We start from the raw sequence: 23,422 nt of genomic DNA on the forward strand, positions 1-23,422 counted from the left end.
AGGCACCTCTCTCAGGAGGAGTTCTTCAGTGTTTTCGGGATGTCCATCGAGCAGTTCGATCGCCTCTCCCTCTGGAAGAGGAACGACCTGAAAAAAAAGGTCTGTCTCTTCTGAAGCTGCTCGCCTCACAGTCCCACGCTTCCAGCCGGCGGGACGCGGAACCAAACGGACTCCGAGCGCCATCATCAGCCGACACCCTCACTTCAGTTTTTAGACACCTCAGGAGGCTTCAGGTTTGCAGAGAAACATGAGTGCTGCACACATTAACGTCACCGTTTATCTGCAAAACGTTAGCGATGAAGGACGGAGCGAGCACAAATAATACATCACAGAACGAGGACGAGTCTGCGGTCTGTGGCGGTTCGTGATGGGTCAGCGCTCTCACAAGACCCTCTGAACCCCTGCATCCCAGCCACAGTCGGACAACCGGCCAACATTCCTGCTGACTCCGAGTCAGCTCCTGGACTGACAAACAAACCTGTTGCAATCTTTATACGAAGAATTAATCCTATTGGCTTAGCCAGCTATGATGTCATAGTGACAGCACTTCTTTCCAGCATCAAAGAGAAAAACAAGCAGACGGTTTTATCGCAGTCGCTCGACTTCAGTCATGACAGACTGAACGCCCTCCTTAAACCTGCGGCCGGCGCACAAACTAACCCAGCGTGGTTTAGTTGATGATGTCAGCATGTCGTTTAATCACAACAAAATATAAAAACCATCTTTAGACAATTTTATTTGACCTTAAAAAACAAAAAGTGGAAGACATTAAATAATAATATAAAAGCTCAGCTTGACCTGAGTTCATAAACAAACACAGTGACTGATTTTACTGCCCATCATATGAGAACATGAGGCTAAAAAGTACTAAGAAGCTGCTAATTAAAGACCATAAGCTGACTAAAAGGAACAAGTCATTTCTGCCTCAAGTGGCGATTACAGGAACTGCAGTTTTCTGTCAACCAAAGAGGCCACGCCCCTAATAATACAAACTTTGAAACTTTAATGAGTTTCTTAAAGTAATAGAAACACCCAACCCGACCCCCAGTACAGCTGACAGTCGCCTCACAGCTGGGGAGCTCTTACTGACTGAGTTTGGGGACAGACTATCCAATCAGGAGCCCCCTTTAAGCTCAAAGGGTGGTCCCTTTCTTCTCCTCTCGTTGGCTCCGGTTGCTTCGAAGCTCGTTCATCATGCGTTGATCCACAGCCTCCGCTGGCTGCGATGAAACCGTCTCCTCCCAGTTTTTTTCTTTCTAGTTCAGCAGAAGCCACTGCCACACACACACACACACACACACACACACACACACACACACACACACACACACACGTTTTCATATCTTAGTGAGGACATCTAATTGACATAATGCTAACCATCAGAAATGAATGCCTAACTGTGACCCTGACACTAAACACCACCTTTAAACTCGGGGACGGGCACTTTGTCCCCATAAAGGCTGTTGATCTCCACAAGTATAGTTACATGCTGGTTTTGTCCTCACAAAGATGTCTAAACAGGTGTACACACACACACACACTTCTGAGAGATGTTTGCAGTGCAGGCTGAGCTCTGACGGCTCTGGTTCCTCCAATCAGCGTCTGCGAGTGTTGCTTAGTGACCAAATGATGTGCAGCTATTTTTTAACCTACATAAAGAAAGTGGCATGTTTGTTATTAATGGAGTCTAACTAAAAATGAAATGATAGATCCTGAATGTTGACGAGAACACGGCGGGCGAGTTCAGCTCTTCCGTACGTGTGACGTCATCACTCTTTGTTAAATATATGTAATGAAACATCCACCAGCTGCACTGAATATCAGCATGTTTCACAGCTGTAGGTGGTTAAACCCGCGCGGGCTGGACTCAGGACCGGACGTAACGGTGGTATACAAATCATTTTTAATGTGTTGGTAAATCAAGGCCAGCAGGTCTGAAAAGGAGAGGGGATTTCCTCCCTCCACGAGGTGCAATCACAAAGTTCTGCAACAAATAAAAATCAAACGTGTTTCTGGATTCGTACGATGACTACGTACGATGGTGATGACTCTGTCTTAAACCACAACTCAGAGACCAAACGCAGCATCCCTGTCGCTGTGTGCTAGCACAGCGTGCCAGCCGCTGACTGTTGCATTGAAGAAAAGTTGATTTGTGTTTGTTTCACAGCTTAGAGCGCCAGAGGCCTGAGGGTCAGACTTCAGAGCAGGACGTCCAATGAGCAGAGGTGGGCGTGGTTAGACAGCGCCTCGATGCGGTCACAGGTGGGCGTGGGAACATAGACCCGGTGATAACTCGGGAGCTTCACGCTTGCCGACAGGTGCATCAGGTCCCCTCCACCCGTGTCCGCTGAGAGCCGCCACCTGAGACTCGGACGGGTTTGATTTTTGTTGTTGGAAAACTTGTGATTGCAGCTCGTTCACATCAGCAACACGAGCTCGTCATTAAATCAGGACTTTATGAAGCTGCTGCTCGTCTGCTGTTAGCGTCCATCAGAGTCTTTTTACTGATCTTCAGTTTCACATAGTTTGAACTGAGCTCGCTGGGCTCTGGGAGGTTTCTGACTAATTTTTGCAAAACAGTCTTTTATTCTTAAAGCTTTAAGGCCTTCTTCCTTTAATAAAGTAACAATAATAATAATAATAATAATAATTCTAAGCATGTAAAAACGAGGCGTTCGCGTCTCAGCTCGTTCGTTCCTTCAAGTCCGAGTTCAGTAGCTCCGCCCTGCGTGAGGTTTAAGCTCAGATCACTCTCACTGCATCAGTTTTAAAAAGAAATCACCACCGCCACTTCCTGCATCACCCGCCATCACGTCTGCCTCGCTGCTTCCTGTATCTGTGGATCAATAAAATAAAAGACTGAGGATAAAACAGATGGAGAAGTGAGACGTGTCAGAGCGAGCATCGGTCACTTTATGATTTCCTCTTTTCTTTCTTTAACTTTTCTTTTGTCTGGATGATTCTGACGCCGTTCACCCAGACGCGCTCTGATTGGTTTGTGTAGTTAGAAACAGGAAGTGATTGCTGTGACGACACATGATTGTTCCATGTTTTTCTTTTTTGCACATTGAAGTGTTTTTTCTGTTTTTCTTGAGTTCTTTAGACTCGCAGGGCGGCTTCAGCGCCCGTCAGCGTCTCTGCTCGTTCACCTGCTGCGTGCGTGATGTCAGGATGATGATGTCATATGTTATTCTAGCTTTCTTTGAAACACGCTGGTAGTTACGGGTTTGAGTTTCTCTTCTTTGGACTCGTGTTTCTCACCTCACGGCGAGCAGAACGACCTGAAGAATTACAATAACCCAAAAAACTATTTAACATATTTTTATCCTTGTTTTTCTTTGGACTCATTATGAGAGTCAGACGCATGTTGGGAATTGTACCTCCGGCAGTTTGAGAAATACGAGCCCAGAGGTCAGAGGTCAGACTCGCTGACGAGCAGCCGCCCTGCTGCTGTACATACTGAACCACTGAATGACTTCATGCTAGTTGCTGTTGTTTTCTTCTGTGGATGCAGCTGCTGTAACAGATGAATGGTGACGTGAGTGATTAACCAGGAGTTACAATAAAGAGCATTTCTATTTGGAGAAAAAACTCTGCTTCACTGGCTTCACGTCGTCTTTGCACTGCAAACGTTTCTTTAAGAAAAAAACATCTGAGTGTGTTAAACGAGCAGCGAGTCAGCCGCACTTGATTAGCGTGCCAGGTAAGCACTATTTAACTGGTAGGCAGTCCAGTAGAGCCCAGTAGAGTGTGAAAACAGATGGGACAAGATGCATGTCGTGCCTTTTGTGTACTTGACTCCTCTCCTTGTGTCCTCGTCTCTCCCACCAAAGATGCAGAGGAGGAGCCTCATTTGAACGCGATGCCAGTTAAATAGACGTTTGGCACAACTGGATCATAAACGAGCACTGGGAGAGTGGCTCGCTTCACAAAGGAAGATGAAAGTACAATATTAGAGAAGTACAAAGAGTTTAATCACATAAATGAGAGTGAGAGCAGCACAGCTGCTGCAGAGGTCGTGTGTGGGAGGAAATATCAGCTTACAGACGGTCTCAGTAACTCAGTGAAATAACAAGTTTGCTCCTGTTGCTCCGAGATTGAAAGGATTTCCTAAATCACATGTACATAAAAAATACTGTTCTACCATCAGAAGAAGAGATAATTACACTCTGTCGATATGCCACAAAAGTGTTCCTGTGACTTTTTGTACAAACAAATGATTTTACAGGTCAGTGTGGACGTTCACCTGAGAACAGCAAAGACGTGTTGTGGTTATAGACAGGAAGCCGTTATTACACTGTGCTGCTCAGTACATGCTGAAAACTGTTATTTAATTAAACCATAAAATAAATGTGCTATTAAAAAATTAAAACATCAGTGTGACCTTAAAAACTATCGCTGGATAATAAAACACATTCATACACTGAGTGGAAACGATCCACACGAAACCATAAAAGTACAAAAGTAAATTCAGACATTTGGATGTGAAAATATTTCTTTGTAGCGACGATTTTAGCGCCCCCTCTGGTCACAAGTGGTCACTGTTCATTGCTGTGGTTTTTATTCTACTTGAAGCTGAGTTTTGGTGCCTGTCTCTTTAAGGCCCCCCTCCCTAAACGCCCACTTTCATCTGATTAGCCGTTTCTGGAAGCCTGTGGAGGGGCAGCTTATTGCATCTACGTGTCTTCCCTTTTTTTTGATACGGAGGGTTTGTAAATTTACTAAAAAATAGTAAATAAGCATGAACACAGTATTATTAGCTAGCTGTTAGGTTTTTTGTAGCTTTTTAGCTTTACTAAAAAATATCACTTCCTGTTGTTTTTGTTTTTTTTTTAATGTAATGGTTTGGTTGGTTTAATGATCCAGGAACTGGCCTCCCAGCCCAGTGTTCATTCAGTGGTGCTGGTTTCAGTCATTATGCAAATGTCTTGTTTATAAGGTAGAAACCTGCAGTCAGCTGAGACTGAAGGAGTCACCTGATGATGACGAAACGTTTCTCCCACTGAAAACGTCCAGATGAACAGAATCAACCTTTTGGGGCTTTAAATGTAAACTTTTGAAATGGACGTGAAACAGTGAAATTAGTGACAGAGGTTTCCCTGAATTCTGTTCATCAGCTGCTGTTTATTGAAACTTTCACAGCTCAGTAACTCTCTGTTTAGCATGTTAGCTAGCTAAAATACCAACATTAGCACTGAACACAGTATTATTATCTAGCTGTTAGCTTTTCAGTTTAATTTAAAAAGATTATTTCCTGTTGTTGGTTGGAAATGTAAACTTTTAAAATGGGCACGAACGAGAGATCAGCTAAGAGATCGACAGCAGCGAACGCAGCACTCATGACCAGCTTCATGTCGGGCAATAAGGTTTTTCTTGGTTTTTTTTATTATGTTAGATGTGTTAAAATCCTTTGGCACACTCTCCCTGCACCATCTCTGAATAAAATATGATAGCTAGAAAAAAAACCCCCAAAAAAACCAGTCCACACTAGTTGATGGGATGTGATATTAGCCACGCAGCCGGTGTCAAGCAGCTGCTTTAGTTTCCCATTCCTAAAAGAATAATGAGAAATAGTGAAATTAGTGACAAAGGTTCCTCTGAATTGCTGCTGTTTTCTGCTGTTTATTAAAAATTTCACAGCTCAGTAATTCAATCTCTGTTTAACATGTTAGCTAAAATGCTACATTAACACTAAATACACTATTATTATTATTTAGCTGTTAGCATTTTTAGCTACTCAATTATTAAATACTATCAGTGACACATTCTAGACCTTGTAGTACCATATCACCCTATTAGAGCACTTCGCTCTCGCTCTGCAGGCCTACTTGTTGTTCCTAGAGTATTTAAAAGTAGAATGGGAGGCAGAGCCTTCAGTTTTCAGGCCCCTCTTCTGTGGAACCAGCTTCCAGTTTGGATTCGGGAGACAGACACTATCTCTACTTTTAAGATTAGGCTTCAAACTTTCCTTTTTGCTAAAGCATATAGTTAGGGCTGGACCAGGTGACCCTGAATCCTCCTGTTAAAAGGGAGGTTTTCCTCCATACAGTCATCGCGCTGCTCACTCGATGACTGTGTGATTGTTGGGGTTTTCTCTCTAATATTGTAGAGTTTTACTTTGCACCCCGAGGTGAATGTTGTGAATTGGTGCTAAGTAAATAAGCCTGAATTGTAAAATAAGTTATACGTTTGATGGCTGGATACATGAGGATAAAGAGAAATGAGGCTGATGTCACTGTAACCTGATCAGTGTGAATAACTTTGAATCTTTGAATATGAAGCTTCAGTAGCATTTTGTGCCGGGGCCGTCTGTGTTTGTGCGACTCTCACCTTCCTCCTCTGGAAAACTTTTCCGTGTTCGATGAACAGCGCCGAAGGAGCCCGTCTCAGGGAGTTTTTAGCTGAGGCCGTCCGTCGCAGCAGAGGGTTCAGGATGCCAGCCTGGACCAGCAGAGACCAGGTTCAGAGTGGATATATTATCAACGCTCAACGGCCTCTCACAGGTCGTTCATGTACCCTCCCCCATCCACACATGTCCAGGTTCAATTTTCCTACCTGAGCGCGCTCACTGTAGATGGCCAGGGACTGTCTGAAGGAGGTGCGCTTGTTTTGCTTTGTGCTGGATGCCAAGTTGATCTCTGACCCCGCCCTCAGCGGCACTACCTTCCTGTCGGTCAGCTCGAGCTTCTGAATGCTTCGCTGCACTTCGGCCGACTTCCTGTCTGAAACGCAGAGCATCCAACCGGTCCTCCATCAGCTCCACCCAGTACTCCATCTACACGTTACACTGTTTATCCAGGACTGCTCACTAACAGCTGATGATAGGAGCTTATCAGTGATTTTGGCCAGCTGTTGGTCCATAGCGTTTACCTCTTATGGTCTTATGTTCACATTAAATCCAAACTTTACACTTTAGATACGATCAGATCTGATTTTGAAAGTAGAGCAGTCGCCCCCTGCTGGACACTAGAAAGCGTGCAGGTTTAAGGCATCTCAGTTTTCAGACACTGGTTCATGCACACGGCTGTTATTGTGCTTCATGTTGACCATTTCTGAATCAGCATCGCCAGGTTTTTAAGAAACTTTCAATTTTCATAATAAAAGCCCAGCAAACCTAATATAGGGAAAGTCTTTTATTTTGAAGTTGAGCATCATAAGGACTCACTGTGGCCGCTGAGGACGGTGTTGCTGTAGGTCACTGAGCCTTTGGACGACACCGAGCTGCAGCGAATCGAACCCTGAGAGCCGTGGAGCTGAAAGACGACATACAGGCGACGTTACGAGTTACTCCAAATAAGATTGTTTATCTTATTCTATTCTGTTGTTTTTCTCTTAATTTTGCTGTGACCAAAAATTTCCCACATGTGGGACTATTAAAGGATCATCTGATCTTATCTTAAATCCGAATGTTGTGCGGTGCAGCCCGTACCATGTGCCCCAGGACGGAGGTGTTGGAGTAGATGGGCTGGTCTCGGCCCGGCTCGCTCAGGTGGAAGGGGTCGTCCATGTAGGTGTTGGAGGAGGGAAACCTGCGAGTCTGCAGCCCACTGAGGACGAGAGGAAGCAAAATCAGCCCTCAACTCAGAGCTGAGATAAAGCTTTATCGGAGTTAGCGACGCTGCGCTGGTGAAATATGAACATCACGCCCACAGAATCAGGACTGCGTGTAAAAATAAGAGACGATTCAAAGGGCCTGACAGGTGCTGACAGCTCAGAGATACGAATGAGCACTTGTATTCCAAAAATCTTCAAATGAATAAAATGATTGTCGCGATTGTGTATTTGACAGCCCTGATTTACCCGAATGTGACATTCAGTGTTTTTATTATAATAAATGTTATTATGATTGATCCATAAACGTGGGGTTGGGGTTGCAGTACCACATGTGACCACTAGGACGAGCTGGTGTTTCAGCCTGAGATGATGCACCTCGTACCTGAGAGTTACACCTGAGTGCTCCTGTGTTTTGTTGTCATGGTGACAGTAATACGCAGCGCCGTCCTCCAGCAGCTTCAACCACCGCTGCTTCTCCTCTGAGCTGCTCACCTGAAGGAAGGAAGGAAGGAAGGAAGGAAGGAAGGAAGGAGGACACGTTATTGAGTAACAAGTTGAAGTGAATGAATTCAAACTCCCTGTTCCACCAGCTCACCTCCAGCACCGCCATCTGGTCATCGAGCATGCTCAGTGTGATCCTGTAGCAGTGCTTGGTGTCGGGTTTGACCTCACAGCCTCTGAGCTGGATGGTGTACTGAGGCGAGCGCTCCCCCTGCACCACCTCCTCCTCCTCTCCGAACATGTTGAGGACCCCGGCCTCCACCCGACACAGTAAACTCTGCCACTGGCAGTTCATCAGTACGTTCAGGAAACCTGCCGCAGGCAAACGCCACAGCTCAGACCTCGCGTCATGTGACCTCGCTAACAGACAGGCGATGTCACAGAGGCTACATCCATCTTTGATGTACAGTTAGTTTCCATGCACATTTTTAATTCGTATATAAAAGACACAAAAACTCTCTTCAATGATCGAATCGTGCAGTTTACTGTGCTGCTCTGTCCGTACCTTTGTTCTTGCTGAGGCTGCAGCGAGCTGAAGCTTCCTCCTCGTCAGAGTCAGACTGGACTATACTGGACTGAAGGAAGAGACACGGCATTAGCAGGAAGTGCAGGTATGACCACGGCTGCTCGTTTCATGGTCACAGCTACGTTTGCTTTCTCACAGAGCAGGTTCGAGATTATTCACGCCAGGAGGCAGTGACGATCCGAGGCTGTTTGGCGCCCAGGCGAACACTCCCTCTGCAGATGTTGTCCAAGATAAGGACAATCGTGGATAACACCTCCCACCCACTCCATGATGTACTGGCTAGTGACAGGAGCACGCTCAGTGAGAGACTGAGATTACCCACAATGCACCACTGAACAACACAGGAATCATTCCTGCCTGTGGCTCCCTGTACAACTCCTCCACCTAACACACTGTGAACACTGCAACAGCTACAGCCTTTTTACACACGCTCTTTTCTACTCTGGAATATTCTTGTCAATTTTCTTTATATTTATTTATCATCACCTCTGTTAGTCCTTGATATTTATAACTGAGTGATCTGTTTATATTAGTGCTGTTTCTTAAATGTGTAAAATCTGTAACATAATGTATTGTTTGGAGTTTAGTCTGTTACTGTTAATATTTTTACCATTTCTTCTTGGAGAAACTGTAACGCACATAATTTCCTTTAATCAATAAAGTATTCTGATTCTGATTGGTTCAGGATGACCTGCCATTATCCAATCACACATCTGCTTACCTGGATCTGTTGCTTGTTTCTCTTCTTTTCTCTTTTTTCTAAACTGAGCACCCGATGACTTTGAACTTTTCTTGTCCATCTTGGTTTTAATTATGCACTCCAGTATGAACACAAATCCCCAAACTCGAGGATCGCCACAACATAACCTAACACACCTACACCTTAGTTCACAGATTCACTTTGTCTAAGGTTTATTTCTGGGATTTCACACAACCCAGGATTCAAATCATGAATCCATGATGGGCTTGGATTTAAAACATTATGAATGAAATGTGCTCTATTTGGAAGCAGCAGGCCCCTCCCCTTTCGACGGGCTGTGTGTGAGACTTTAAATCATCAAACTGTAAATTATAAATTTTAAATTGTTATTGATCCTTTACCCCGAGTCCTAAAGTGTATATTTATTTTCTTACTCTTCTTATATTTATTGTTTGTTTACTTGCACTGCTGTAACTGTATGGCGTTATTTTTGTGCCACTATTCTGAGCGCACGTAAAAAAACGTTTGCAGGTGCAAGTGTTGCATTTTGAGGAGAAATTTATTTTGAGCAAAGAAAAGCTGAATGTGAGTGAACAAAGTTCATTGCTGCGTGCAAAAACTGTATTTCAGTGTTTGCTATTATCCACACACACACACAACAGCAGCCCCTCTCGCTCAGTTTTTGCACTTGCACTTGCGCTTGTGTTGCTCGCGCTCTCAACATTTCTGCCCGTGCATGCTCAACTCTTTTTCTACACCGTTATATTTGTGCCACAAAACCAGCCAATCACAGACTTGGATGCAAAAAAATCTGATTGGCTGTTTTGGTCTCCAATCAGCTCGAAATGACGAAATGCAATATCCCAGAATGCATTTCGTCCAAAACTCAAACGAGGCAGTGGCGGAGGAACACAGAGTGGCAGAGTTTGAAATATTACTCTTTCTGGGTCACAAAATAAACTTTTAAGATATTTTCATGCGAGAATGTTTCTGTGTGAACTTCAAATACCTGCTCGATTTATCAAGACATCACATATTTGCATAAGTGCTCTAACGTTTTTGGAGATGTTGAGAGCGCGAGTTACGTTGAAACCAAGCACACCATTGTTTTTCTTGTGACATTACCAATAAGTCTGATGTGTCACATGGCCCTCTTCCTATTGAAAAAACAAAAGTTGTATCCAAGATGGCCGACTTCTAAATGGCCACCATGGTCACCACCCATCTTGAGGAGTTTGCCCCCTCACATATACTAATGTGCCACAAACAGGACTTTAATATCACCAACCATTCCCATGTTATCACAGTTTATCCATATAAATGACCCACCCTGTATACAGCACACTTCAAATATATATCTTGAGTCTTGTCAAATCCAGAAATACTCAGATGATACTGCCATTGTAACGTCTTTCAGGAATGGACAGGAATCTAAAGACTGGGACCTTTTCTTGTCTTGAGCAACTGGATTCATAAAATTATCTGCAGGCCTTTCAATTCTCATACAAATAGCAGATGAGCTAGGACTTTTTCTCTGTGATCAGAAAAATTATTGTTATTATTCTTTTTGTTCGTAAGGCATTGTCTGGCGGATGATCTGATATCGTCGTGTTGGTATTGTTCCAGGTTCAACATTGCAAGTGACCAATCACATTGTTGTGACGTTATTCTTTGGCGTGCCAAGCCATTCGTGCATTTATGAAATTCCAATGTTGCAAGGACAATATCAATTCTGCTTAGCGTTTATTAAAGGGTTAGGGTCCGTTGATTGGCGGACAGAGGCGGTTTCAAGCAGCTTAAGTACAGTTTTTTGTTTTACGGCAGTTTTTCCCGAAGTCGCAAAAGTATGACGTCACCACATTCTGATTGGTCACTTGCAATGTTGATCCTGGAACAACATTTAGTATGTTGATCTGGGAACAACACCAACACGACGATATCAGATCGTGCTTGTCTCGCACCTCTGGTGTTTTATAAAAACTATTCCAGACTCCACTGTTAGATTATATGTTATGATATGTGTTGGCATGAACTGGAATTAATGGGTAGAAGCTGGAACTTTCCAAATAATGCCATTCTGAAGTTAGGGAAAGAGAAGCTCCTATAAACAAAGTCAAAGTGCTTTTACTCTGAAATGCAAAATGAGATTGATTTGAGATTGAGATGTTACTGCTGTCGAGGTTGTCTATGGTTTGCATGAACTCCAATTACTTAGTGGAAACAGAAATTGTCCTGTTAACAGCATCCGTGTTTAATTATAAAAAGTCCCTCACAAACAATTATAATCAAGATATTGACGTGATAAAACTGTGGGGTTGTACACTGTCAATGTAGAGTGAAATGATCTCGTGGAAACAGCAACTTTGCTTTTAAGGGTTTAAGGGATTCTGAAGTCAGTGAAAGAGTGGGTCATACATGGGCAATTTCAACGGGCCGCAAAATCAAGGCGACTTGAAATTGACTTGGTATCCCCGTGATAGTGTACACTGTCGATCTAGAGTGAAATTATCCTGTGGAAACAGCAATTTTCATTTTTGAAAAATTCTGAAGTAATTGAAAGAGTATATCACATATGGGCAAATTCGACGGGCCATTAATTTGAAAGGCAAAATCAGAGCAACTTGAAGTTTACATGGTTTTACTGTCGGGGTTGGATACTGTTGATCTAAAGTGGCATTATCCTGTGGAAACAGCAATTTTCCTTTTTAGAGCATTTTGAAATTGTTAAAAGAGTATATCTTTTATGGTCAATTTGAAAAGTCTTTTATACTGGAAAGCAAAATCAGCCTGACTTGAAATTGATATGGTATCACTGTGGGGTTGGATACTATTGATCTAACATGGATTCATCCTGTGGAAACAGCAAATTTCAATTTAAGAGCATTTTGAAATAGTTAAAAGAGTAGGTCATATATGAGCAATTTGAAAAGGCTTTTATTTTGGAAGGCAAACACACAGTGACTTGATATTGATATGGTATCACTGTGAATTTTTTATTCTGAATTAATTGAAAGAGTAGTTCAAAAATAAACATTCAGAGGGCTTTTACTTTGAAATCCAAAAGGAGATGGCTTTAATATTGACATGTTGCTACTAGAATACTGGGGTACGTCATTTGTATCCAACATTAGAGTGTGCAAATGAGACTAATCGATATTTGTGAATGTGCTCTTAATTTACTGAAAGTTGGCCTTTATTTTGAAATCATGCTTCAGGAGCTTTTATTTTGAAATCAGGTTACCACATCTTTTGCCATAATACTCAGAATACACAGCGAACGTAAAACAAAGTGGAGGTGTTTTTAGCTATACATCTTATACATGTAATACATTTATTACCAACCTGAGTTTATCCGCTGCTCATTCGACATGACGAATAACTTCTGAAGTCTTAATTCAACTCAAGACGCTGTAGATTCCCGTCAGTAACACTTTCGGTCCGCTAGTAAAACGTAGTTCTATTAATCTGCGCTTGAACCGGAACCGGATGTAAGTCCCAAAAAACTGAATTGTAGAACTGAAACTGAAATTATTCGAGAGCTAAATCTTTAAAGGATAAAATACGGTTTCAAAGCAAATGAATTCATTTTCAAAATATAAAATTCAATTTCAGTTTAGTGATGATCATTTTCAAACCAATAAATTGAATTTCAAATTAGGCTAATTCATGTTCAGTTTTTAAAAGCATTTATTCAAGTTACAATTCAGATTCAATCCGAGCAATTCAAATTTAACTTATTCAAATTCAGTTCCTGATGGCACAGATTTCTGCCCATGATGGTGTATCTGAGTGTCTCACCCTGCAGGACAGCAGCTGGTCTGACTTATTCAGAGACGAGTAGCTGTGCATCTCCGTTTCTCCTGCGATGCTCACCTCCTCGATCACCTTCACACAGAACAGAAAAATATTTGTGCATAAATAATTTGAAAAAGGTGAAAGAAAACAGAGAAATGTGCCACCGGGAACAGTTCAGCTACAAACTGCGTCAGGAATCTTGCTGTCAGACTGAGATGCAGAGTTCACAGTCGGGAAGATGAAGCCTGTTTGAGCTTCCAAACACCGGAGTGGAAGATCTCCTTCAGACCTGCTGGCAGGTACAGGCAGGCCAGCAGAGTCCAGCTTCAACAGCGTTGAAACAAAAACTTGGATGTGGGAGGAATTCTGAGCAAGGCAGTCAGTGGGGATGGGAAAGCTGCAGGGCAGTGGGAAGGAGAAGCAGTTTACTGCCTGCACTAATCAGTGCGGTTGGAGCGCTGCTGGGGAAGACTTGGGATGCTTCAGGGCTGTCCCGGTGGACGCTGGGAACCTCGGGTGGAGGTTCCACTTTTTAAAAGCTCCAGCTTCGGTGGGACTGCTCAGATTCTCTTGGAAGATCTTTCCAGGAAAACTGAAAAGGACCGTCTACTCTACAGGAAATCTCTGATTCAGGAGCAAAAGTGCACGAACTCTTTAGCTCAGAGGTGACTGAGAGTTCATGTATGTTGCCATGTCTGATGTAGAAACCTGAAGCCTGACTGTGTGTAAGGACCTCATGCTGAATGTGAGCTAGTTCACGATTCGCGTGACGAGTGTTGCTGACCTTCTTCCACTCGTCGGCCTGCTGGAAGGTGCTGTAGCCCAGCACCAGCGTCTCCGAGCCCAGCAGCACCAGTTTGAGCTGGTGTTGGATCTTCCTGCTGCTCTTTGACTTGTAGACGAGCTGACAGCCGCGCAGGTTCAACTCCAGCTGAGGCAGCAGGTCCCGGGCGCACTTATAACACTGACGCAAACACAGAAGAAGACACACAGGTACAAACAGGTCAAACACACCTGACCTCACAAAGAGCTGAGGCGCTTCAAAGATAGAGCGACACCTAGTGGCCATCAGAGGGACTGCAGCCGTGTGGGCTCGTGCGTTTGTTTCGTTCCTCACCAGCAGCACGTCGTTCCTGATGATGAACAGCTCTTTGCTCCACTGCCCGAGCCACTTCCTCCTCCACAGGTACCCGCAGAGGCGGGACTCTGGCGTGGGCTTTAGGCAGGGCTGTGAGGCGCTCCACCGGATGTAGTGAGCTCTGTCCTTCACAAGCTCCTCCCCTCCATCATCATCGTCTTCCTCATCGTAGGACTCGTAGTGGCTGCTGTCTGACTCCGCCTTCTCTGGAGAAAGGAAGAGGATCACGTTTGTTTGTGTTTCTACGTTGTGTTCCTGCTTCGTCATCGTGTGTGTTTGCAGATACCAGTTTTGGACGCGGTGGCGTCGGCAGGGACGTAAGGTTCTGCCTCCTCGTACGTATCTTCGTCATCATCGTCACCTCCTAGACCTCCTGGAGGGTGGGGCGGCACCTTGGGGCCCTGCAGCTAAAACATGAACATCAGGTCAGGAAGTCTGAACTCAGTTTCTCTGATTTGTGGTGAAACTTTGATGAAGTTTGAACAATCAGACGAGCTGAGACGAGGCTCATCAGCGTCTCCTCTTCTTCATGAAGAGCTAAATGTGTGTTTAGGACGAGTTTGTGTTGTTGCTGTTGGTTGGTACCATGAAGTGAGTCTGAGCTTGGCTGACTCACCTGATGAAGTTTTTAGTGTAAGAAAGTAGGTTTGTTTGGTTTTAAATCCGGATTTTGTAACCTGCTCAGGATGAAGTTGCACTCTGACCTTTGACAAATCAGTGTTCAGTAACTTTTCACAGGTTGTAACTTCAAACATGAGACCTGAGCAGATTCATTTGGATCGGTTTGGATCCAAATGAGTCAAAACAGGGTCGATTGTTGGAGGCGCGATGCTCGTTTCCTCTCATTTATTCAGATTTTCTACATTTTTCTGTTGAATTTGTCTGATCTCACAGACTTACTGATGATTTCTTATAAATTTACTGAGAATTTAATCTTTAAGAGAGCAGTGTGTGTGTGTGTGTGTGTGTGTGAGAGTGTGTGTGTGTGAGAGTGTGTGTGTGTGTGTGTGTGTGTGTGTGTGTGAGAGTGTGTGTGTGTGTGAGAGTGTGTGTGTGTGTGAGAGTGTGTGTGTGTGAGAGTGTGTGAGAGTGTGAGTGAGAGTGTGTGTGTGAGTGTGTGTGTGTGAGAGTGTGAGTGAGAGTGTGTGTGTGAGTGTGTGTGTGTGAGAGTGTGTGTGTGTGAGAGAGTGTGTGTGTGTGTGTGTGAGTGTGAGAGTGTGTGTGTGTGTGTGTGTGTGTGTGAGAGTGTGAGTGAGAGTGTGTGTGTGTGAGTGAGAGAGAGAGAGAGGGAGTGACAGGAAGTTCAGTGTTTACATATGATCTCTTTGCTATCGGTCTTCCTATTGGCTCAGACCTGTGCAGAGGGAGGAAGTGGTCACCGATGGCGGTTGATTAGCATCTGGGCTACGTGATGGATGGAAAACACACACACACAGAGAGTTGTGCTGCCGTCTCCTCCCAAACCTCAGGAGGACTCGGTCTGTCATTACTGACCCACATCACAGAGCAGCCTCCTCCTCCTCCTCTCTTTCTCTTCTCTTTGACCTCAGAAGAAAAATCCTGAAGCTGTTCAGAAACAGATTTTTGTCCCTTCCTAGTAAAGAACTTTGTGTCCACATCATCGTGTTTGTCACATGAAACCTTTCCTCCACCTGTCGCTCCTGCTCTTCATCACGAGGAGTGTGATCAGCAGCTGTTTCTCACTCTGGTGCGTTTGATTTAACCACCATCTCCTGAACAGAATAAAAGCTCTTTTGTGACTTTTATCTCTGTTTTCGGAGCTTTTTGATACATAAACTAAGACTTCTTATTTATCAGGCAGATAATAAACTACATTCACATTTTTAGACCCAACCTTGAGCCGCCACGCTGAACTTGTTTTTATTAATCAGGCACAGCAGTCAGCCACTTCATGTAATTAATTAATGAGAGCTAATTAAAATATCATCTGATTAAAGAGCTGCACGTGCAGGACGATTATCTGTTATAGACGCTGCAGCTTCACACTGTGTTTGTATAGTTTAGTCATCATTTTTCTATTATTTGTTTACTGTTTGTGTTTATATTTTATTTTTATATTTTTTTTACTTACATTTTACTCTTTTTTTTATTCATATTCAGTCTAAACGAATACATTTTTATGTTGTTTTTAATAATGAGTTTTCATTCACATTTCATTGTTGCTGTATTGTTTGTTTGTTTGTTTTCATGTGTTGCTTCAGTTAGCTCAGTGGTGGAAACCAGTGTGACCAGTAAGGCTGATGCTCACCCCGTTCCTCAGCCATGCAGACAGGTCCTGATTTGAGACCAGCTCAGAGGCCCGGACAGCTGTGGATACAACAACAACAACAACACAGAGCTTTCATGAAGTCTTCAGGATTCGCAGGTTTACGTGAGCTCTGTTTATGAGTGAAAATCGTATTTCGCATTATTCCGATGTGTCTCGAAGGCAGCATTAAGGTGTACCTTTTGCAGGTGTGTCTGTCAGCTCGTTGCTAGGAGACGATGATGGACAGCTCATGATCATGTACTCGGCATCTTCCACTGAAAACACAGCAGGAAACACTTTTATTCGGGTGTCTGTGGGTTTGGCAGTACTCTGAGTATCAGCAGTAATGTGAGTACTGGTGTGTTTTTACCTGGAGCGTCCTGATTCTGCAGCGTGGACAGCAGCTCTGAGATGGATTTCTTCTGAGCCTGAGCGATGTAACTCAGGTTCTCTGAGTCCAGAACAGACAGGAAGGACTGCAGATCCCAGATCAGCTTGGCCAGCACTGGATACAGACAGACAGTCAGACGGACGATCGTCTGGATGTCTGTTTGAGCTCATTAACCAGGAGGAAAATGAGTTTACAGACTTTATCTCGACCTCACAGCGAGTCACAGTTGAACTGACTGCTGGGCCATGAGTCATGTTTGTTCTCACACTCTCAGTATCTGATGTCGCTGTTTACACGCCAACAGACACTCTGTCTGTCTGTCCACAGACTCGAATGTTTAAGCTTTGCAGCAGAAACAAACATGTTTACAGCCTGACACACAAACTGTTTGGTCTCTGTGGATCCTTTTCCTCCTTCATAACAACTATGGGACGGACGGGATGGTCATAGTTTGCATTATTAAGGGGCGTGGTCTCTTTGACTGACAGGTGGATGGTGACACAGCTTCACCTGAACTGGACCCCTGGACTCCAGCTTACCACTCCACCCTCTCATCCAAAATATGGACACTGATATCTCAGTCTTGCATTTTCTTTCTTCATTTTGGTCCAGCCATGGGGGTCAGGGGGGTACTGGGGTGGATGGGAGGGCTGCCTCCTGTGCTCGTGCTCAACAGGGTGTCAGTGGAAATGATGCTGCGGTTTATTGAAGGCCGAGGAGGAGGGTGGGGGGAAGGCATGTTAGGAGGAAGTGAGAGAAAAGGAAAGACAGGAGTGTGGAGGTGACGCTGGGGCCGGAGGAAAAGAGGAGGATCACAGATGTAGTGACGGAGGACATCCACAGGGTTGGTGTGCCAGTGGAGGATGCTGAGATGGGGGGAGATGAATAATAATAAGAATGTTCTTCCTTCGTTTCCGAGTGGAGTGATTGATTTTGGCCGTCTTCTCCTTCAAATCGACCCCAACACTCATTTATGTCTCTCAGAAAGAGACTGAATATGGACGGTGTGGGTTCAACCACACTATCGGCTGCTTGGTTGGAGCTGATACAGCAGCTGAACCAGCCCAGGAAAAACGAGGTCTTACTTTAGTTTTGATAAAAATAAGTGGATACAGCAAAGTGAGCGTCTGACCCACAGCTGCAATTTACATGAATCCAGATGTGATTCATGATTCTGAAATGTAAAAATATCTGAGGACTGAAGGGGTGTAAATAGTTTCCTGGATGTTAAAAACTGCATATTTGCATCATTTCTTTGAGATTTTGGGATTCACTATGAGGACAGTGTGTGTTTGGGCAGATTGTTACTGTGGCAGGTGGGTTTGCTCCCACAGTCTGAGTGTAAGCTGGCCGAGATAAGATCCATTTTTGTTTTTGTTTCTCTGCTCTGAGTTTCCATAATGAGTTTTCTCTCATGTGATAAGAAAAAAGAAACAACGAACTTTTCGAGTTCCTGTGCACAGCAGGGATTCAGGTGATGTAACTGTGTTTACTCTGAGTTAAATATTGGCAGGAGCCAGGAGCTTATCAGTTTGCATCCTGTCATCAATTAACACGTGAAGGCCAGAACATCTGCATATTTGTGCAGGAAACGTTTACCTGAACAGGTGCGGTCAGACTGTTGTTCTGTATGAAACTGACTTTTACATGTGAATCACATTTTATTACGATCATCTGAGGATGCAGATGAGGAGCCGCGGCTGATGTGTGTTTCTGTCTGAGAGTGAAGAATCAGCATCTTGTTTTTCTGCCTTTGAATGATTTCAGCTCTTATCTTCTGAAGTGAAACAGAGTGAGTATTCATTCACACACAACAACGGCTTCATTCATAACACGAACACAGACGGACTTCATCACAGTTTTCATGTTTAATCAACCTGCTCGTAGCAAACTGACCATCCCCCGTCAGCTTTACTTATTACAGAACAAAAACATTTAGTGAAGGTAAGAGCAGCCTGTCAGGGCCTTTGTTAGTTTAACATGAATCATTAAGGATGTCCAACAGTCCACAGTTATATTCGTTTTAAAAAAACAAAACAAAAATGTACAAAAAGCTCTGAAAACTGTTTTTTTAACCTCTCAACACCATAAGCACTCCCAGGAACCCAGAGACTGGTATGACCTCCTAAAGGACCACACCTAGAACCTGCCTAATGTCCATATAAACTACATAAATCATCACTATAATCATCATAAGGACATCTAGAACATGGCCAGTAGAACTTCTAAATGAAAACAGGAACCTCTGCAATCTCCTGCAGGGTAGGGCTGGGCGATATGGCCTAAAATTCATATCGCGATATAATATGAAGCATGTGCGGTAACGATATATCACGATATATTCTTTTCTTCTGTATAGCGTGTTTTCCACACTTAAAATTCTTTAATTTTCTCAAAAATCGAGAGTTCCTTATGTATGAATTCTGGTTGTGCTTACTGACCTCGAACCGATTTTGGCTGCAGAAATCTGTTAAAAATGTTTTAGTACAACTTTGATAAGCTGCACTGTTTGATGGCTCGTCAGAGCATTACGCTGCCGTAGTGAGGAGCTTCACGGAGTAATCTGGGCCCAAAACTCCGTCAGCTTCAGGTCCCAAAGTCAAACGAACACTGAGAGTTAAAAAGTGTCTAAATTCTTTCATTTTTAATTAAATAATCAGCGTTGCTGCTTTATCGGGTGTAACAATTAAGTTTAACATCCATGAAAACAGAATTTATTACATTTAACGGAGTTAGAAGTTAGCAGGAGGTTAGCTCACTAGTTTCCACCTAAACATTTCATACCATGTTCTGACAGAGATTTTTGAAACAAATTCAAACGTACAGCTCTGCTACCACTTCCAACATAAATGAAGACAGGAAACTAAACAGCAGTGACGTTTGTAGGGTTACTGAAGTTGGACTAGCTGGTATATAATGTTGTGCTACGTGATTGCTAGCGACACAGCTATGTTAGCATAAACATAGTGAAGCTGGAGGATGAACGCCAACTTTTTTTCCACTCGATAAAAGTTAACGTGACGGATTCTGGTGGTTTGGGACAAATGCAGTCGCATAGCAGGATGCTATACACGGGCCAAACTTCAGTCAGGAGAACAACTGAGATTATTCATCCACAATACCAGGTTAGTTATTAACTCATTCACTGCCATTGACGTCTATAGACGTCAATTACGTTTTTCAATGGGAGGGGCTAGAATACAACCTCGGGCAGCTTGTCAGTGAATTTTATTTTTTCATATATTTGTAAATAAATTGTTTTGATAAAACATAACCTTTCTCAGTGTTATTTCTGTTTTATAGAAGTGAAAAACTATTTTATATGTTAGAGGTGTCACAAAGCAAGAAATATTAGTGTCAAAGACACTTTTCTGCTTGAAATGTATTTTTCACAAAAAGCTCGTTTTCTCCCTTTTGTTGGTCAAAACAGGCATTTTTGGTGGAACCCACCTCTCTTCTACAGCTGATTACTAAAGAATGGAAAATGGTAGAAACAAGCTTTTTTTTTTTGGATGATAGAAGAGAGTCTGTTCTTCATTTTGGTAGGTTCAGCGTTTATATGATCATAACACACAGTTTTCTGTGGCTCTTCAAAAATGAGTAAAAATGCTCAAAAACCCTGGCAGTGGGGAGTTACCTGATTTGTAAATGGCTGGCAGTGAATGAGTTAATATACTGCAACAACATGTGGATAGAACAGCTGCAGAGAATCCAACATTAATGAATCAATGTTACAGAAGTGGAGGAAGCGCAGTTTTTGGCTTTCCCCATATTTCAAATGTGCTTCATCTCTTTGCTGTGAATGATAATGGTTGTAGCCACTGCGATGCTTTCGACCAAAACAGCCGCAGCTTGATGACATCATCAACATGCGCTATCGCGATATAGTCAAAATCTCTATCGTTGGCCAAATTTATATCGTTTCTATCGTATATTGTTTATATCGCCCACCCCTACTATAGGGGACCCAAAAGTTATTCAAGTGCACCCTCACAGACGGGCATTCAAAAGACCTCTAGAACCTCTCTGCGATCTCCAGTCACACAACCACCATGAAGATTTCTAGAACACCCTCGCTCACCAGTTTAACTTTCCAGGGGATGAATAGAACCTCTTCAGTGACAACCACAACCTCTTAAAGTTCCCTCTTCACAGATAACCACTTAGGAGATGTCTCAAACCCCATCCAAAACTACACAAATCATTACTAGAACCAACATTAGCACGTCTGAAACATCCTCAGAGGCCAGCGCAGCGTTCTCAAGAAAAACTAGAATCTCTTCAACCTCCTAAAGAGTATGTAAGAGTCCCTTCACAGAAAAATACCTCATAGACCTGTAGAACATCACCTCACAACCACCTCGAGGATTTCAGAGACAAGCATGACCTCCTAAAGGATGACTAGAACCTCTTCGATGGCGACAAAACTTCCCTTAGCACCACAAAAGCCCACTTCACAGATAAATAGAACCTCCTAATAAACCTTTACAACCTTTAGTCATGACTAGACTCACATTAAGGACATGGAGGACATCCTCAGTAATGACTAGAGTTTCCTAAAGCTATTACCTGACAATAACTGTGGCTTCAGACCATCCAGGAAGTGAAGCTCTGAACACTAATTAGCATCTGTGTGTGTGGATGCAGTATTTATATAAGGATATGGGAAACAGCGACACAGAGTAGGTGTAACTAAGTAAAGGTTTTCAGTCTTTAATGCTTTTCTGTTGTTGTTTAGACGTAAACTGTACTGAGTCATCATCAGTACAACACAGAGCAGAACATGTAAAAACATGCAGAGGAAACAGCAGCTGATTGTCCGGTGGCTCATTCATACAGAGAGGCCGAGTCCATTCACGCTGTGAGCCGAGTGGGAGACGAGGGCTAAATGTTCCTGATTAACTCCTCTGATGCTGATTTAAATCAAACTGCTGTTTAAGCAGCGAGCTGCAAATTCCTCAAACACCCACAAACCCTGAAGACGAACAACAACAGCAGAAAGGAGACAGAGACGGACGGCTGCTGGACGGACGCAGAATCAAGAGTTTGTGTTGCTGAACGCTGTTTATCTGACCATCTGCATTACTTCCTGTCTCGGGCTTTGATGTTGCAGTGCACACTTTCAGGCCTGTTTACATCATTAGTACATTAACTTCCATTCATTTCCTGGACACTTATCCTTAAACCATAACCTAAACAAATCCGTCAAAAACAAATAACTCGACTGACCACAGCGACGCATCTGCTTCAGCAGTTTAAACTAAAAGTCACGTTTCCAGCTGAAACCGGTCACACTACAGTACCAATGGTGTCCATCACAACAATGATATCCTAACAACATTATGCAGCAATTACATCCAACCAGGAAGCAGTTTGTCCAGCGTTGTCCAATCAGGGGGCAGTCGCTGGAACCACAGAGCTCGTTCAGGTTCTGATACCCGATAATTGACTGTCGTTGGGCATTAGATCATCTACACTTACATAAACCTGCTTACAGCGCTGCGAAAAAACATTTTTACTGTTTCTTTTTTTGCTATTTGTCACTTTTGTTTCTCAGGTCATCAAATAAAATGTAATATTAGACGACCATAACCTGAATCACTTTGTCACAATTAATTCAATTCAGTTTTATTTATACGGCGCCGAATCACAACAGCAGTCACCTCGAGGTGCTTTATAGTGTAAGGTAGACCCTACAATAATACATACGTGGTATGTTTTAACATAGGTGAGGTAGTTTTCCTAATAACTTAGTTCATCATTTAAAAACTGTGAAAGAAGCTCCCACAGAGGCTGAACATGCAGTTCCTGTAACGTCCAGCAGGGGCACCAGCAGTGAGGCAGTCCCACAGACGTCCACATTATAATCTGACAGCAGAAATAAACATGTTTACAGCCTGATACACAAACTGCTTGGCCCTGTGTTGCTGAGCTGATCGCTGTCTGTGAGGCTTCACCACCACTAATCGTTTCACAACATGGAAGCAACCGAAACGCTATGAAAAGTCCCAGAAACCCATGGGTGAAGTCACATGGTTACGTCCGTGTTTTTTCTGTAGAAAACATCATTTTTATTCTGTAAGGGAGAACGTGTCACAATCCATCCTCCTGCTGCTGTGGAGTCTTTATCACACCAGTGGTATGTTAGCAACGCAACTATCAGAAATACCCATCTGTCCTCGTCTATCCTCCTTCCTCCACCTCATCATCATCACTTCCTCCTCCTCCTCCCGCTGCTGCTCTCTGGAGACTGAGCTAATAGACTGTTTAGATTTTCTGTGTGTTTGTGTCTTTAAAGTATCCACACCAACAATTTTAACATTTTTCTGCCATTAAGTCAGATTGTTTCCTGACCTCATGTGCTAATCGCTGGCTAAAAGGAGTATTCTGATGTTTCCCAGCTCCTCCTGGTAGCGCTCAGTCTGAGGTACAAGACCTACTCAAAATTTATAGAAAAAAACTTTAAATTAGCTCTGAAAACAGGAAATAGATTTTACTTGTTTCCCATAAATCATCCCATGACCTGGTGACCTCTTGGGGGGGCTGAC

The 23,422-nt window shown here is 43.3% G+C and overlaps 2 protein-coding genes across 6 annotated transcripts in view; one reads left to right on the forward strand and one right to left on the reverse strand.

Moving 5' to 3' along the window:
* Positions 1 to 4,894, forward strand: part of LOC147318122 (dematin-like) — a 32,430-nt gene extending 27,536 nt beyond the window's left edge. Inside the window, exon 17 of the mRNA XM_086257811.1 lies at positions 1 to 4,894. Within this exon, the coding sequence (XP_086113937.1) occupies positions 1 to 114 (114 nt within the window). The 3' untranslated portion in view covers positions 115 to 4,894.
* The window catches only part of LOC147318123 (actin filament-associated protein 1-like 2), a 26,855-nt gene continuing 4,145 nt past the window's right edge, over positions 713 to 23,422 (reverse strand). For 2 of the 5 annotated variants that reach the window (XM_086257800.1, XM_086257802.1), the window contains 15 exons: positions 16,854 to 16,988; positions 16,681 to 16,758; positions 16,484 to 16,542; positions 14,501 to 14,621; positions 14,194 to 14,420; positions 13,861 to 14,040; positions 13,080 to 13,166; positions 8,561 to 8,630; positions 8,150 to 8,367; positions 7,937 to 8,046; positions 7,430 to 7,547; positions 7,166 to 7,253; positions 6,556 to 6,722; positions 6,331 to 6,441; positions 713 to 5,552 (listed from right to left, as the gene is read on the reverse strand). In XM_086257800.1, coding sequence (XP_086113926.1) covers positions 5,526 to 5,552; positions 6,331 to 6,441; positions 6,556 to 6,722; positions 7,166 to 7,253; positions 7,430 to 7,547; positions 7,937 to 8,046; positions 8,150 to 8,367; positions 8,561 to 8,630; positions 13,080 to 13,166; positions 13,861 to 14,040; positions 14,194 to 14,420; positions 14,501 to 14,621; positions 16,484 to 16,542; positions 16,681 to 16,758; positions 16,854 to 16,988 — 1,796 coding nt within the window. In that variant the 3' untranslated portion in view covers positions 713 to 5,525. Of the gene's footprint in view, positions 5,553 to 5,794; positions 6,442 to 6,555; positions 6,723 to 7,165; positions 7,254 to 7,429; positions 7,548 to 7,936; positions 8,047 to 8,149; positions 8,368 to 8,560; positions 8,631 to 13,079; positions 13,167 to 13,860; positions 14,041 to 14,193; positions 14,421 to 14,500; positions 14,622 to 16,483; positions 16,543 to 16,680; positions 16,759 to 16,853; positions 16,989 to 23,422 lie in introns of those variants that run through there. The other 3 variants (XM_086257798.1, XM_086257799.1, XM_086257801.1) reach the window with 2 other exon arrangements.

The sequence above is a fragment of the Aulonocara sp. 'chitande type north' Nkhata Bay genome, linkage group LG12 (genome assembly GCF_057382095.1).
Source record: "Aulonocara sp. 'chitande type north' Nkhata Bay isolate Kocher_YH1m ecotype deep benthic linkage group LG12, A_spYH_male_GT1.1, whole genome shotgun sequence".
NCBI lineage: Eukaryota > Metazoa > Chordata > Actinopteri > Cichliformes > Cichlidae > Aulonocara > Aulonocara sp. 'chitande type north' Nkhata Bay.